General features: G+C 49.4%; 1 protein-coding gene across 1 annotated transcript in view; it reads right to left on the bottom strand.

The window, feature by feature from the left end:
• Positions 1-15,702, bottom strand: part of LOC126235103 (uncharacterized) — a gene marked incomplete at its 3' end in the record, with an annotated part of 217,158 nt that overhangs the window by 22,623 nt on the left and 178,833 nt on the right. The window contains exon 13 of the mRNA XM_049943837.1: positions 4,814-8,540. Coding sequence (XP_049799794.1) covers positions 4,814-8,540 — 3,727 coding nt within the window. The remainder of the gene's footprint in view (positions 1-4,813; positions 8,541-15,702) is intronic.

Below are 15,702 nucleotides of genomic sequence, written 5' to 3'. Positions count from 1 at the left end.
GGCAAGCCGTTCCACAGGACTACATCCAGCATCTCTACGATCGTCTCCATGGGAGAATAGCAGCCTGCATTGCTGCGAAAGGTGGATATACACTGTACTAGTGCCGACATTGTGCATGCTCTGTTGCCTGTGTCTATGTGCCTGTGGTTCTGTCAGTGTGATCATGTGATGTATGTGACCCCAGGAATGTGTCAATAAAGTTTCCCCTTCCTGGGACAATGAATTCACGGTGTTCTTATTTCAATTTCCAGGAGTGTACTTCATGGTTTCGGCTATTATTACAGGTGGCTTTCATTGGGGTGAAGATGTACAGATCGTCTTCCTCATGACAGCCATCTGCAATACGGGTCGAAACGCTGAAATTTTAAAGGAAAAAGGAAGGAAGATTGAGTTTAACGGCCCGTCGACATCGAGGTCGCTAGAGACGGAGCATAAGCTCGAATTGTGTCAATGATGGGGAAGGAAATCGACCGTGCCCTTTCAAAGGGACCATCCCGGCATTTGTGGGAAGGGATTTAGGGAAAGCACGGTAAACCTAAATCCGGATGGCTGGACGCAGGTTTGAACCGTCTCCTTCTGAACTGGAGGCCAATGTGCTAACCACTGCGCCACCTCGCTCGATCGCTGAAGTTTCCTTTTACATCACTATCTCCTCGCAGAACCAGAAACCTTCTTTTCTCTTCACTGGCAATAAGCAGCTCTGGCCTAGTTCTCTACGGCCACTGTAATTAGTTGACCATTTACAGTAAAATTAACTGGTGGAGAGGACTTCAGCATAGTTCAATGTTCGATGTGGGACTGCGCTTCTGCCGAAGCTGTTATGGTGTTAAGGTGTCCGAGATGAATTTTGTTCCTTTGCTTCCTTTCACTGCATGTACTGGCTCAAATATCACCTGACTTTGCGAGTCAAAGGATGCGCAAAATGAGACACTATATTATAGAGGAAGAAACTTCCTGGAGCACGCATATACGACAACACTAGGAACACAATGTTGTTGGTAGTGTCATCTTTGTCCCCATCTTTGAGAAGAACGTGCACACTTCCTCCCTCAGAATATGTCAGTATTGACGTCACAGTAGTGGCTATCATTCCAGGTGTCCAGTTTGGCAGGCCAGCAGAACTGGAACACAACTTGATCAAATCATTTTCATTAAGCGTACCACCGCCTCTCAACGCTCCACCAGTCTGGAGAGGTTACAACTTTTGTCTTATGAATATAATGCAGAAGGTCGCTAAGGTACAGGGAGATGGAACTTCAGTGAACTTTAAGTGGATACCAGTGCACCTACGCGACAAGCGAATGGAGAACGCGGACCTCTTCACAAAGAGAACAACACACAGCAGCCATTTTCTCGACGTCAATTCTGATGCGTCCGGTCACATCCTTCCATTTAAAGCGAGTACTTACTACACGTGGGAAAACGAATGGATGGAAACTGGGCGGTAAAGATACGGCCAGTACTGTAGCCTACAGCCTGTGGTTTACTGGTTGGAGGTGGGGACAGACACTTCCATTCCGCCAGACATGTCCCGTTATTTAGTCACCCAAAAGAGACTCCACAAGTTGTTTGTGCGATTCAATATCAGAAGGAGATTTAAATGACGCGTTCTTTCCGTGCGACCAACATAACGATCAGGAGTTATGATGTCTCTGTGCAAGAGACTAAGTTATCAGTTTGCCACTAGCATTATTATTCTCCTCTCATCAGAAAAATATAGCAACCTGCAGGCTCATAATGAACTTTTTAAGAGATTATATCCTTTTTATGTCTGCCAGTGCACCAACGCTTCCAACGCATCGATGCCGTGGACTTCCGCACAAAGCATGCAAAGTTTACTTCATTGAGTGGCCAGTCCTACCGAGAACTTCTGTACAATCCTATGGATAATAAGTCAGACAAGGGTTTCACGTAAACGTTTTAAACCATCGCAAAACATTGTACAGCCAGAGGATTATGTAGCGATTTCATTTCAGAAGGTATGAATATTGTTGTGGTCGTCGGTCGAAAGATTGGTTCGATGCATCTCTGTGCACGAGCCTGTTACGTGCAAGTACGTATACCTGCACAACTGCTGCAGCACAGATCCATTTGGACCTGCCTGCTGTTTCAAGCCTTCGTCTCCTATTGTTGTTACCCCCCATACTTCCCTCCATTATCAAATTAACTTCTTCTTAATGCTTCATGGTGTGTCGTGATTACCTAACTCATGTGCCATAAACGTCTTATCTCATTGTCTCGAGTCAGAACTTCTTCATAAGCTACTACATCTAATCACTGAAACTTCAAAATTCAATATTACCTTATTTGTCATGTTGTTTATATTTTTCCACATCAGTAATCTCAAAAACGTTTGTATTTGCTGCCAGTTATCAAAATGTGCTACGGGGTTTGGACAAAAATATGGAAATAACGCGAGAAATGCGTGCTCGAACAGAATCGCATTTGCTAGCCCAGCCTGCAGACTGTGCTATTGTATTTGACCACGAACGTCTCCTATGTAAAGTCCTCGAGAGGTTGCAAGCGTGAACTGTGTTCAGAACAGTGATCTGTGTAGTTGTGAGTGCACTATGTTGGAGCTAAGGGAATTCGAACGTGGCCAAATTGTTGGCGTTCGTATGATGGGTGCTTTCGTTATCAACGTAGTCGAAGTGTTCGGTGATTCAAGAGGCACCCACCGAAGATTTATAACGCATACGGGGTAAACGGAAAACTTCATCCGGCAAATCACGGAAGTGTGTGTTGAGTGATTATGACGGACGGACTTGAAGAGGACTGTGACGTAAAGTAAAAGGACAACAGCTGCAAAAGTCACTGCAGAACTGAACGTCACACTAGCGAACTCTGTCAGCAACAAAACAACACGAAGGGAGCCCCATAAGCTGGGGAGTGCAGGGCGAGCTGGAATCACAATGAAAATGACCGTAAAAGGAGAACGTGGTGCCGAAGCCGTAAATGCTGGACTATGGAGCAACGGAAGAAGTCATTTGGCCGGATGAGTCGTGTTTCACACTGTTTCCAGCTTCTGGCCGAGTTTACCTCCCCAGAGTGACACTTGGGGGATGTTCGGTGATGATCAGGGCAGCCATATCGTAATATTCCAAGGGCCACATGATGACTCTGCGTAGTCGCATTAGTGCGAAGGATTATATGACCATTATAGCTGATCAGGTCCATTCCACGGTACAATGTTTTACCCTCAATGGTGATTATGTGTTTCAAGACGGGAGGGCCCCTGTCCACACAACTCGTATCGTCAAGGACTGGTTTTATTAGCACGAGGATGAAATGCCGCATCTCTTCTGGCCACTACAGTCACCAAATCCCAATATTATTTACCCTTTCTGGTCTACTTTGGAGAGAAGGGTACAGTTCCCCACAGTCGTTTAATGAACAAAGTAAGATCATATGGACTATCAGACCAATTGTGTGATTGGATTGAAGAGTTCCTAGATAACAGAACGCAGCATGTCATTCTCAATGGAGAGAAGTCTTCCGAAGTAAGAGTGATTTCAGGTGTGCCGCAGGGGAGTGTCGTAGGACCGTTGCTATTCACAATATACATAAATGACCTTGTGGATGACATCGGAAGTTCGCTGAGGCTTTTTGCAGATGATGCTGTGGTGTATCGAGAGCTCGTAACAATGGAAAATTGTACTGAAATGCAGGAGGATCTGCAACGAATTGACGCATGGTGCAGGGAATGGCAATTGAATCTCAATGTAGACAAGTGTAATGTGCTGCGAATACATAGAAATATAGATCCCTTATCATTTAGCTACAAAATAGCAGGTCAGCAACTGGAAGCAGTTAATTCCATAAATTATCCGGGAGTACGCATTAGGAGTGATTTAAAATGGAATGATCATATAAAGATGATCGTTGGTAAAGCAGATGCCAGACTGAGATTCATTGTAAGAATCCTAAGGAAATGCTATCCGAAAACAAAGGAAGTAGGTTACAGTACGCTTGTTCGCCCACTGCTTGAATACTGCTTAGCAGTGTGGGATCCGTACCAGATAGGGTTGATAAAAGAGATAGAGAAGATCCAACGGAGAGCAGCGCGCTTCGTTACAGGATCATTTAGCAATCGCGAAAGCGTTACGGAGATGATAGATAAACTCCAGTGGAAGACTCTGCAGGAGAGACGCTCAGTAGCTCGGTACGGGCTTTTGTTAAAGTTTCGAGAACATACCTTCACCGAACAGTCAAGCAGTATATTGCTCCCTCCTACGTATATCTCGCGAAGAGACCACGAGGATAAAATCAGAGAGATTAGAGCCCACACAGAAGCATACTGACAATCCTTCTTTCCACGAACAATACGAGACTGGAATAGAAGGGAGAACCGATAGAGGTACTGAAAGTACCCTCCACCACACACCGTCAGGTGGCTTGCGGAGTATGGATGCAGATGTAGATGTAGATGATCGTTGTGCACCTCCATCATCGTTATCTGAAGGAACAATGGTACAAAATTCCCCTGGACCTATAGGACCTGCATTTATTCATCCAGAGACGAGTGGCAACTGTTTTGAGTGCAAATGATTTTCATACAGCGGATTTTTCGTGTTTCCACACTGTATATTTAAGTTTTATCAGCTATTCCGCGCTCTGTACTTTCTTAAATCCAGATGTATTCCTGTCTAATAATGTATATATGTGTAACCAAATAAAAATTAAAAACTAGGGCTGATATTATTTTCAGCTCTGACCTTACGTTATTTTGTTTTAGAGAGAGATGAATTTTCTCCAGGAGACGACAAATCGTTGATAAACGGAGAAGAAAGATCCGTGACTGGTGGACACTCACCTGGCTCCTGCGGCGGAAGCGTAGCTGGCGCCGGCCGCCTGGGAGGCGGCGTACTGCCGCGCGCCCTGTCCACGCGCCGCTGCCAGCCTCACCCCGGCCACTGGCGCCGCCGTCACGGTGGCCAGCACGTCGCCGAACGTCGGCGCGGGGGTGGAGTAGGCCTGCTGCACCAGCTTGGTCCTGGAGCGCAGGCGCAGCGCCGGCGTCACGTCCACCGGCACTGGCGCCACCGTGGAGAATGGCGCCAGAGACTCGCCAGTCACGGCCACTGTAGGGACCGGGGTCACGGTGGAGAAGGTGCGCAGTCTCTGTCTGGGTCGCAGCTGGAGGTCGACGCCCGAGGACGGTGCCGCGTACGTCGTCACCCTTCCGAATGTGGGCACCGGAGTCGAGTAGGTCTGCACCACCTGCTGGGGTCTCGTTCGCAGCCGCGTTCTCGCCGGAGGTGTAACGGCGACCACGGCCGGCTCTGCCGTGGAGTAGGTTTGTACAAATCCGTTTTCGATAGCCACTGGCGCAGGGGTGGAATACGTCTGCACGGCCGGAACCACAGTGGAGTACGGCTGTGCGAGCCCACCGACGGCCACGGCTGGTGACACGGTGGAGTAGGTCTGAGCGAGACGGCCGGTCGGCACCGCTTGGGCTGCCACCACAGCCGGGGCCACAGTGGAGTAGCGCACGGCTGCCACTCGTTCGACAGCCGGGCGAACTGTGCTCACTGGGCGCAGTCTCTGTACCGGTGTGAAGCGGACGGCCGGTCCCGGGGTCACGACAGCTCCGAACTCGAGAGCGGTCGGTGCCGGTGTCGTGACTAACCCTGCCACTTGCGCGAAGGTAGGTGCTGGCGATACTGCGGGCAACGGTCGCAACCGTTGTCGATAGACAGGTGCAGCTGTGACAGTCTGTACGGCAGCCACCGGAACGGCCTGGCTGACCGGTGATACTGGAGCAACAGTCGACGGTGGGAAGTACGAAGCACGGAGTGGAGGTGCGGGAGTGGAAACGCGCACGCCTACGGCTGCAGGAGCGATCGGCACCGCAGGCGCCACTGTGGACGCAGTGTAAGCCGGAGTAATGCGGCGACCGAAGACCGTCGTTACGGGGAGAGTGTACGCGGCTGTAGGAACCACTGGCACCTGTGAAACGTAGGCACTGCCACCGACGAGACCGTCTCCTGCTGAGGCGTAGTAAGCTCGTTGTCTTTCTGCCTGACGAGAAGCTGCAGCTGCTGCTGTTCTCTGTAGTGCAGCCTGTTGTTCTGCCGCCTGCCGGATAGCGGCCTCCTGTTCTGCCGCAGCCTGCTGTGCGGCGGCCTGTTCGGCGTACGCCTGGCGAGCAGCTGCGGCCTCTGCCTGCTGAGCGGCTACCCGTTGTGCGGCAGCCTGTTGTGAGGCTGCAGCTGCTGCGGCTTGCTGAGCTGCTAACTGCTGTGCAGCAGCCTGTTCGGCAGCTGCCTGGCGAGCGGCGGCTGCCGCCGCGCGCTGTGCGGCCGCCTGTCGTGCTGCGGCGGCTGCCGCTCTTTGTGCAGCTGCCTGCTGAGCAGCTGCCTCTGCAGCAGCTTGCTGTGCCGCCTGTTCCTCAGCTGCTCTCTGTGCTGCCGCTTGGCGAGCGGCAGCAGCTGCAGCACGCTGTGCAGCTGCCTGTCGAGCGGCTGCCTGTGCTGCCGCTTGCTGAGCTGCGGCTGCAGCTCGTTGTGCTGCTGCTTGCTGTTCGACTGCCTGCTGTGCTGCCAACTGTTGAGCAGCAGCAACTGCTGCTGCTTCCTGGGCTGCTGCTGCATTGGCTGCTGCCTGCTGTGCAGCTGTTGCATCTATGGTGGTAACTCCAATAACAGCAGGCCCAGTTTGTCTAGCCTGTGTGTCTAGCACAACAGCAGAACCCTTGACGGATGGTGCGTAGCCTACTGCATTGTACCCTGCTCCGACGGCGGCAACATTATCTACAACGGCACCTACCACTGGCACTCCAGTCGACAGTCTACTGGCCGCAGCAGCATCGTAAGCAGCTCTGTTAGCTTCTGCTTGACGCAGTGCGTAAGCTTCAAATATTGCCTGCTGACGTGCAGCAGCATTGGAAGCGGCCTGTCTCGATGCTTCTATCGCTGCAGACTGTTGCAGAGCTGCTTGGTTAACTGCTGCAGCTTGTGCAGCAGCTTCTCTGGCTGCAGCAGCCTGTACTGCAGCTTGATTGAGTGCTGCCTGATTTGCAGCTGCTGCACCGGCAGCAGCTCGATTGTAAGCTGATGCCCTCAGAGCTGCCTCATTGACAGCTGCTTCATTGGCAGCAGCCTGGTTCTGGGCTGCAATACGGGCAGCAGAGCTGTGAAGACCTGCGGCTTGGGTATAAACTGTGGCCTGGTTGAGTGCGGCCTGATTTGCAGCTGCTGCATTGTAAGCTGCTGCTCGGTTAGCTGCATCTTCAGCAGCTGCTGCATTGATGGCTGCTTGCTGGGCTGCTGCAGCATTTGCGGCAACTCGTCTCGAGGCTTCAATGGCTGCAGACTGTTGGAGAGCTGCCTGGTTGGCTGCTGCTGCTTGGGCAGCTGCTTCACTGATTGCTGCTGCCTGGTTAGCTGCGGCTGCTCGGGCAGCTGCATCGTTGATTGCTGCTGCCTGGTTGACTGCTGCTGCATGTGCTGCTGCCTGGTTAATTGCAGCTCTCTGTGCTGCTGCCTGGTTGATGGCCGTGGCTTGTGCAGCTGCCTGGTTGATCGCTGCTGCCTGTACTGCTGCCTGGTTAATTGCTGCTGACTGTGCAGCTGCCTGGTTGGCTGCTGCTGCTCGGGCAGCTGCATCGTTGATTGCCGCTGCCTGTGCTGCTGCCTGGTTGACTGCTGCTGCCTGTGCTGCTGCCTGGTTGATTGCTGCTGCCTGGTTGACTGTGGCTGCACGTGCTGCTGCCTGGTTGATTGCTGCTGCCTGGTTGACTGCGGCTGCACGTGCTGCTGCCTGGTTAATTGCTGCTGACTGTGCAGCTGCCTGGTTGGCTGCTGCTGCTCGGGCAGCTGCATCGTTGATTGCCGCTGCCTGTGCTGCTGCCTGATTGACTGCTGCTGCATGTGCTGTTGCTTGGTTGATTGCTGCTGCCTGTGCTGCTGCCCGGTTAATTGCTGCTGACTGTGCTGCTGCCTGGTTGGCTGCTGCTGCTCGGGCAGCTGCATCGTTGATTGCTGCTGCCTGTGCTGCTGCCTGGTTGACTGCTGCTGCCTGGTTGATTGCTGCTGCTTGTGCGGCTGCCTGGTTGACTGCTGCTGCCCGTGCAGCTGCCTCATTGATTGCTGCTGAGTGTGCAGCTGCCTGGTTGATGGCTGCTGCATGTGCTGCTGCTTGGTTGGCTGCTGCAGCACCTGCTGCTGCTCGGTTGTATGCTGCTGCCTGTGCTGCTGCCTCGTTGACTGCTGCAGCCTGGTCGATTGCTGCTGCTTGGGCGGCAGCTTGATTGAGAGCTGCAGCTCCTGCGGCTGCACGGCTTGCTGCAGCTGCTTGAGCTGCAGCCCTGTTGGCTGCGACAGCACCGTGGATGGCTGCCCCGTGGGCAGCAGCATCGTAGGCAACTCCGGCCAGTCCTACAGTGGCTCCCAGGACCACTCCATCGCCAGTACCCACGGCACGACCTCCAGAAACAAGATAGTCGGGCAGCGAGGCATAGGGCGCGATGTGGCGCCCAGCTGCCACGTCAGCTTGCTCATATACGATTGTCGGTCCTGCACCCACCAGCAATGAGCCACCTGCAAGCATTCAAAATATGTAAATACCAACTTACTCGTCACATGTTCCAGTTAAAAAAATCTATTAATGTGTAATAACATTATTTACTTACCTGTGTTTCTGTCACGATCAAAATATTATTTCGTAAAATTATTTGAGGTGAATCCAGGGATGCTTCCCCTTTCATAAATGAGACAATATAGTTCTCCATCTGTAATGAGTTCTACATCGACGAGACAGTGAGTTATTGTCTATCTTTCTTCCTGTTTCACCACCGGCACAATTAACATCTACTTATAGTAACAACGAAACATGGAATGCAGTCATTGATTCTGTGCAACAATATACTAGGTGTAGAAGTATGAAATCGTAATTTGGTTGCAATAATTGCAGGTCTGTTGTTTGAAACTGATAAACACTATTTTATTCAAAATAGTCTCCATTGCTATTTAGATATTTCTCCCACTTCTCCGGCAGGCTATGAGTGCTACGCCAAAAAAACAGCCCTACTTTTGAAACGAACCAGCCAGCGAGCCATTTTCATGCGTTTTCATACGAACTGAAGCGTTTTTCAGCGAGAGCGTGTTCCAGTCACGCAAATAGTTGATAATCGGACGGAGCCAAATCTGGAGAATAAGCCGCTTGCCCTAGTATTTCCCAACTGATGCCTCGACCGTTTCCCTGACCCGTTTTGCTGCGTGATGGGGCGTTATCATGGAGTAATATGACTGTGTTGCCTTTTTCCATATTTCGGTCGTTTTTCACGTTATGCTCTACTTAAATCGATCATTTGCTGTTGGTAGCGACCAGTGTTAACGATTTCGCCACGTTTTAGCAGCTCATAGTAGCTGACCCCTTCTGATCCCATCAAACTCAGAGGATTGTCTTCTTTCCAAAGCGATTTGGTCTTGCAGTAGATGTCAGTGATTTGCCTGGATTCATCCATGATTTACGACTTAAGATTCTCTAAATATATCCATTTTTCATCACCTATTACTATTCGATGGAGAAACGACTTTCTTTTGTATCTGGCGAGTAGCATTCCACTAGTGGTCATTCGATTTGCCTGCTGTCTTTCATTCAGTTCATGCGGAACCCATTTTTCCACTTTCTGCACCTTTCCGTAGCTTTCAAACGAAGAGAAACGGCTTTCTGCGTCGTATTCAAGTGTTCCGAGAGTTTCTGTTGAGTCTGAGTATCATCTTCTTCCAATAAGGCTTCCAATTCATTGTTTTCCAACTTTTTCGGCGGTTTCCCAAGCTCGTCGTTTCTCGTTTCAAAACCACCACTTTTGAATTTTTTGAACCACTCGAAACACTATGTTTTCCCAAGAGCATGTTCGCCGAAAGCTACGACAAGCATTCGAAGCAATACTGCAGCAGTTTTCTTCAAAAAATAACAGAAAACCAATGCTGTCCGCAAATCGTAGTTCGTAGGCACAAAACTCGACATGTTTAAGGGTTTGAAGTAGATACCGATGTATCTAACTTGGGTTAGTGTGTGTGGACATTCGTCGTTAGCCGTTACAGGAGGTAGATGGCGCTGCAGACGCGGTCTCACGGGCCCTACACTGACTACAGGGTGTTACAAAAAGGTACGGCCAAACTTTCAGGAAACATTACTCACACACAAATAAAGAAAAGATGTTATGTGGACATGTGTCCGGAAACGCTTAATTTACATGTTAGAGCTCATTTTAGTTTCCTCAGTATGTACTGTACTTCCTCGATTCACCGCCAGTTGGCCCAATTGAAGGAACGTAATATTGACTTCGGTGCTTGTGTTGACATGCGACTCATTGCTCTACAGTACTAGCATCAAGCACATCAGTACGTAGCATCAACAGGTTAGTGTTCATCACGAACGTGGTTTTGCAGTCAGTGCAATGTTTACAAATGCGGAGTTGGCAGATGCCCATTTGATGTATGGATTAGCACGGGGCAATAGCCGTGGCGCGGTACGTTTGTATCGAGACAGATTTCCAGAACGAAGGTGTCCCGACAGGAAGACGTTCGAAGCAATTGATCGGTGTCTTAGGGAGCACGGAACATTCCAGCCTATGACTCGCGACTGGGGAAGACCTAGAACGACGAGGACACCTGCAATGGACGAGGCAATTCTTCGTGAAGTTGACGATAACCCTAATGTCAGCGTCAGAGAAGTTGCTGCTGTACAAGGTAACGCTGACCACGTCATTGTATGGAGAGTGCTACGGGAGAACCAGTTGTTTCCGCACCATGTACACCGTGTGCAGGCACTATCAGCAGCTGATTGTCCTCCACGGGTACACTTCTGCTAATGGTTCATCCAACAATATGTCAATCCTCATTTCAGTGCAAATGTTCTCTTTACGGATGAGGTTTCATTCCAATGTGATCAAATAGTAAATTTTCACAATCAACATGTGTGGGCTAACGAGAATCCGCACGCAATTGTGCAATCACGTCATCAACACAGATTTTCTATGAACGTTTGGGCAGGCATTGTTGGTGATGTCTTGATTGGGCCCCGTGTTCTTCCACCTACGCTCAATGGAGCACGTTATCATGATTTCATACGGGATACTCTACCTGTGCTGCTAGAACATGTACCTTTACAAGTACGACACAACATGTGGTTCATGCACGATGGAGCTCCTGCACATTTCAGTCGAAGTGTTCGTACGCTTCTCGACAACAGATTCGGTGACCGATGGATTGGTAGAGGCGGACCAATTCCATGGCCTCCACGCTCTCCTGACCTCAACCCTCTTGACTTTCATTTATGGGGTCATTTGAAAGCTCTTGTCTACGCAACCCCGGTACCGAATGTAGAGACTCTTCGTGCTCGTATTGTGGATGGCTGTGATACAATACGCCATTCTCCAGGGCTGCATCAGCGCATCAGGAATTCCATGCGACGGAGGGTGGATCCATGTATCCTCGCTAACGGAGGACATTTTGAACATTTCCTGTAACAAAGTGTTTGAAGTCACGCTGGTACGTTCTGTTATTTTGTGTTTCCATTCCATGATTAATGTGATTTGAAGATAAGTAATAAAATGAGCTCTAACGTGGAAAGTAAGCGTTTCAGGACACATGTCCACATAACATATTTTCTTTCTTTGTGTTGTGTGATGTCCTTAGGTTAGTTAGGTTTAAGTAGTTCTAAGTTCTAGGGGACTGATGACCATAGATGTTAAGTCCCATAGTGCTCAGAGCCATTTGAACCATTTTTTTTCTTTGTGTGTGAGGAATGTTTCCTGAAAGTTTGGCCGTACCTTTTTGTAACGCCCTGTGTAGGGCAATTCCGGTTTCATACTTCTACACTTCTGAAGGTGGCAGGGGTAAAATACAGGGAGCGAAAGGCTATTTACAATTTGTACAGAAACCAGATGGCAGTTATAAGAGTCGAGGGGCATGAAAGGGAAGCAGTGGTTGGGAAAGGAGTGAGACAGGGTTGTAGCCTCTCCCCGATGTTATTCAATCTGTATATTGAGAAAGCAGTAAAGGAAACAAAAGAAAAATTCGGAGTAGGTATTAAAATTCATGGAGAAGAAGTAAAAACTTTGAGGTTCGCCGATGACATTGTAATTCTGTCAGAGACAGCAAAGGACTTGGAAGAGCAGTTGAACGGAATGGACAGTGTCTTGAAAGGAGGATATAAGATGAACATCAACAAAAGCAAAACGAGGATAATGGAATGTAGTCAAATTAAGTCGGGTGATGCTGAGGGAATTAGATTAGGAAATGAGACACTTAAAGTAGTAAAGGAGTTTTGCTATTTAGGGAGTAAAATAACCGATGATGGTCGAAGTAGAGAGGATATAAAATGTAGACTGGCAATGGCAAGGAAAGCGTTTCTCAAGAAGAGGAATTTGTTAACATCGAGTATAGATTTAGGTGTCAGGAAGTCGTTTCTGAAAGTATTTGTATGGAGTGTAGCCATGTATGGAAGTGAGACATGGACGATAACTAGTTTGGACAAGAAGAGAATAGAAGCTTTCGAAATGTGGTGCTACAGAAGAATGCTGAAGATAAGGTGGGTAGATCACGTAACTAATGAGGAGGTATTGAATAGGATTGGAGAGAAGAGAAGTTTGTGGCACAACTTGACTAGAAGAAGGGATCGGTTGGTAGGACATGTTTTGAGGCATCAAGGGATCACAAATTTAGCATTGGAGGGCAGCGTGGAGGGTAAAAATCGTAGAGGGAGACCAAGAGATGAATACACTAAGCAGATTCAGAAGGATGTAGGTTGCAGTAGGTACTGGGAGATGAAGAAGCTTGCACAGGATAGAGTAGCATGGAGAGCTGCATCAAACCAGTCTCAGGACTGAAGACCACAACAACAACAACAACTTCTACACCTGGTACATTCCGCTGTTTATAATAGATTTTATGCAAGCTGCTTCTACAAACTGTGATGATTACATCTGATACCTATGTGGGGAAATGCAGTGAGTATTCACACGGAGAGACATGAAGAGATATCTCACAGCGTTTATCACACTAAACTGAATCATATTTTTCTTCAGCATCCAGTCGAATGCCTGTGAAGTGCCGTGTCATAATGCGATGGAGCAGCAGATAAACATCGAGTTTTGTCCCCAATAACGGTAAACGGCGGCAGAGTCAGTTGCCGTGTTTGTGCTTTGTTACAGAACAGAAGCTGAAAGCAGAAAATGTTTTTACCACTGCTTCAACAGTTTTCGAGATGGAAAACAAAGTACTGATGTGTCACGTTCGGGTCGATTGTCAGCAAGCATACCGACAGACAGCAATGAGCAAGTGCGACAGATGACGGCACAAGTTCGTCGACTGTCTATGATAACGATATCGGACATATCAGGGGTTGAAAATGACGCTTTTGACAGCAATGCTCAAGAACGTTTGGCTTCAGAAGATCTGTTACCGGTTTTTCTCACCACTGATTCACGAGCAGACGGCGACACTGGTGGAAATTATTGGCGGTTTCACTAGTAAGTGGGACCAAAAACAAACTTGTCCATAAACCATTATCCAGAGGGGATGAGATCTGGTGCCGTCAGTTAGATTCAGAATGGGGTAGACGGCCATCAAGCTGCCTCCATAACATTTCGACGGATACCCAGAGACGTATGACGTCTATATTTGGATCAGTCCGAAAAGAAGCTTTCGTAGACAGATTCCTGCAGCACTACAAACATCGCCAAATCTGTGTCGTCGCCTGTGGTGATCACTTTGAACGTAAATAAATGCAGTTTCGATGAGCTTTCCTAGGACCGGAGGCAAACATAGTTTATGTTTGCGTAGCACATGGAGGACCAACATTGAGAGTCGTCTACCCTAAAGTAGCGAGCTCCAGACGAAACGAAGAAAATAAATGTGTTAGCTCTTAACGTCATATCGAAGTACAGACAATGGTTATCGGAAGACTATATCTCGAATCAAGGCATGAAATCGACAGAGCCTTGTTAAGAAAAATCACCTTAACTTTTTTTGTTGGAAGTAAGCCTCAAGCTTAAAACAATTGAATAAAACACGAATATAGAAGTAATAATCTATTGCTCACGGTAAAATTGTCAGCATCTAATGCACGGAATGAACATCATATATAAAAATTAATGTTGTGGGGAAGTTGTTGCAGAACGTAAAAACTTTTGGATTAAAGGAGACCACTCACCGCAAAGCAGAAGCGTTGAGTTGTTGACAGGCGTAGGCGAAAGAAAGAAAATTTGCTAGATTTCGCAGGTATCCTTTGACGAGTTTGAGTAAAATACATACACACACACACACACACACACACACACACACACACACACACATACGCGAGAGCGCGCGCGCGCGCGCGATGCGGGCACCATATGGGGCAGAGGCGTGTGTATGTATGTACACTCCTGGAAATTGAAATAAGAACACCGTGAATTCATTGTCCCAGGAAGGGGAAACTTTATTGACACATTCCTGGGGTCACATACATCACATGATCACACTGACAGAACCACAGGCACATAGACACAGGCAACAGAGCATGCACAATGTCGGCACTAGTACAGTGTATATCCACCTTTCGCAGCAATGCAGGCTGCTATTCTCCCATGGAGACGATCGTAGAGATGCTGGATGTAGTCCTGTGGAACGGCTTGCCATGCCATTTCCACCTGGCGCCTCAGTTGGACCAGCGTTCGTGCTGGACGTGCAGACCGCGTGAGACGACGCTTCATCCAGTCCCAAACATGCTCAATGGGGGACAGATCCGGAGATCTTGCTGGCCAGGGTAGTTGACTTACACCTTCTAGCGCACGTTCAGTGGCTCGGGATACATGCGGACGTGCATTGTCCTGTTGGAACAGCAAGTTCCCTTGCCGGTCTAGGAATGGTAGAACGATGGGTTCGATGACGGTTTGGATGTACCGTGCACTATTCAGTGTCCCCTCGACGATCACCAGTGGTGTACGGCCAGTGTAGGAGATCGCTCCCCACACCATGATGCCGGGTGTTGGCCCTGTGTGCCTCGGTCGTATGCAGTCCTGATTGTGGCGCTCACCTGCACGGCGCCAAACACGGATACGACCATCATTGGCACCAAGGCAGAAGCGACTCTCATCGCTGAAGACGACACGTCTCCATTCGTCCCTCCATTCACGCCTGTCGCGACACCACTGGAGGCGGGCTGCACGATGTTGGGGCGTGAGCGGAAGACGGCCTAACGGTGTGCGGGACCGTAGCCCAGCTTCATGGAGACGGTTGCGAATGGTCCTCGCCGATACCCCAGGAGCAACAGTGTCCCTAATTTGCTGGGAAGTGGCGGTGCGGTCCCCTACGGCACTGCGTAGGATCCTACGGTCTTGGCGTGCATCCGTTCGTCGCTGCGGTCCGGTCCCAGGTCGACGGGCACGTGCACCTTCCGCCGACCACTGGCGACAACATCGATGTACTGTGGAGACCTCACGCCCCACGTGTTGAGCAATTCGGCGGTACGTCCACCCGGGCTCCCGCATGCCCACTATACGCCCTCGCTCAAAGTCCGTCAACTGCACATACGGTTCACGTCCACGCTGTCGCGGCATGCTACCAGTGTTAAAGACTGCGATGGAGCTCCGTACGCCACGGCAAACTGGCTGACACTGACGGCGGCGGTGCACAAATGCTGCGCAGCTAGCGCCATTCGACGGCCAACACCGCGGTTCCTGGTGTGTCCGCTGTGCCGTGCGTGTGATCA

This window comes from Schistocerca nitens, chromosome 2 (assembly GCF_023898315.1).
Source record: "Schistocerca nitens isolate TAMUIC-IGC-003100 chromosome 2, iqSchNite1.1, whole genome shotgun sequence".
In the NCBI taxonomy this organism is placed as follows: Eukaryota; Metazoa; Arthropoda; class Insecta; order Orthoptera; family Acrididae; genus Schistocerca; species Schistocerca nitens.
This window is presented reverse-complemented; position numbering and strand designations above follow the sequence as displayed.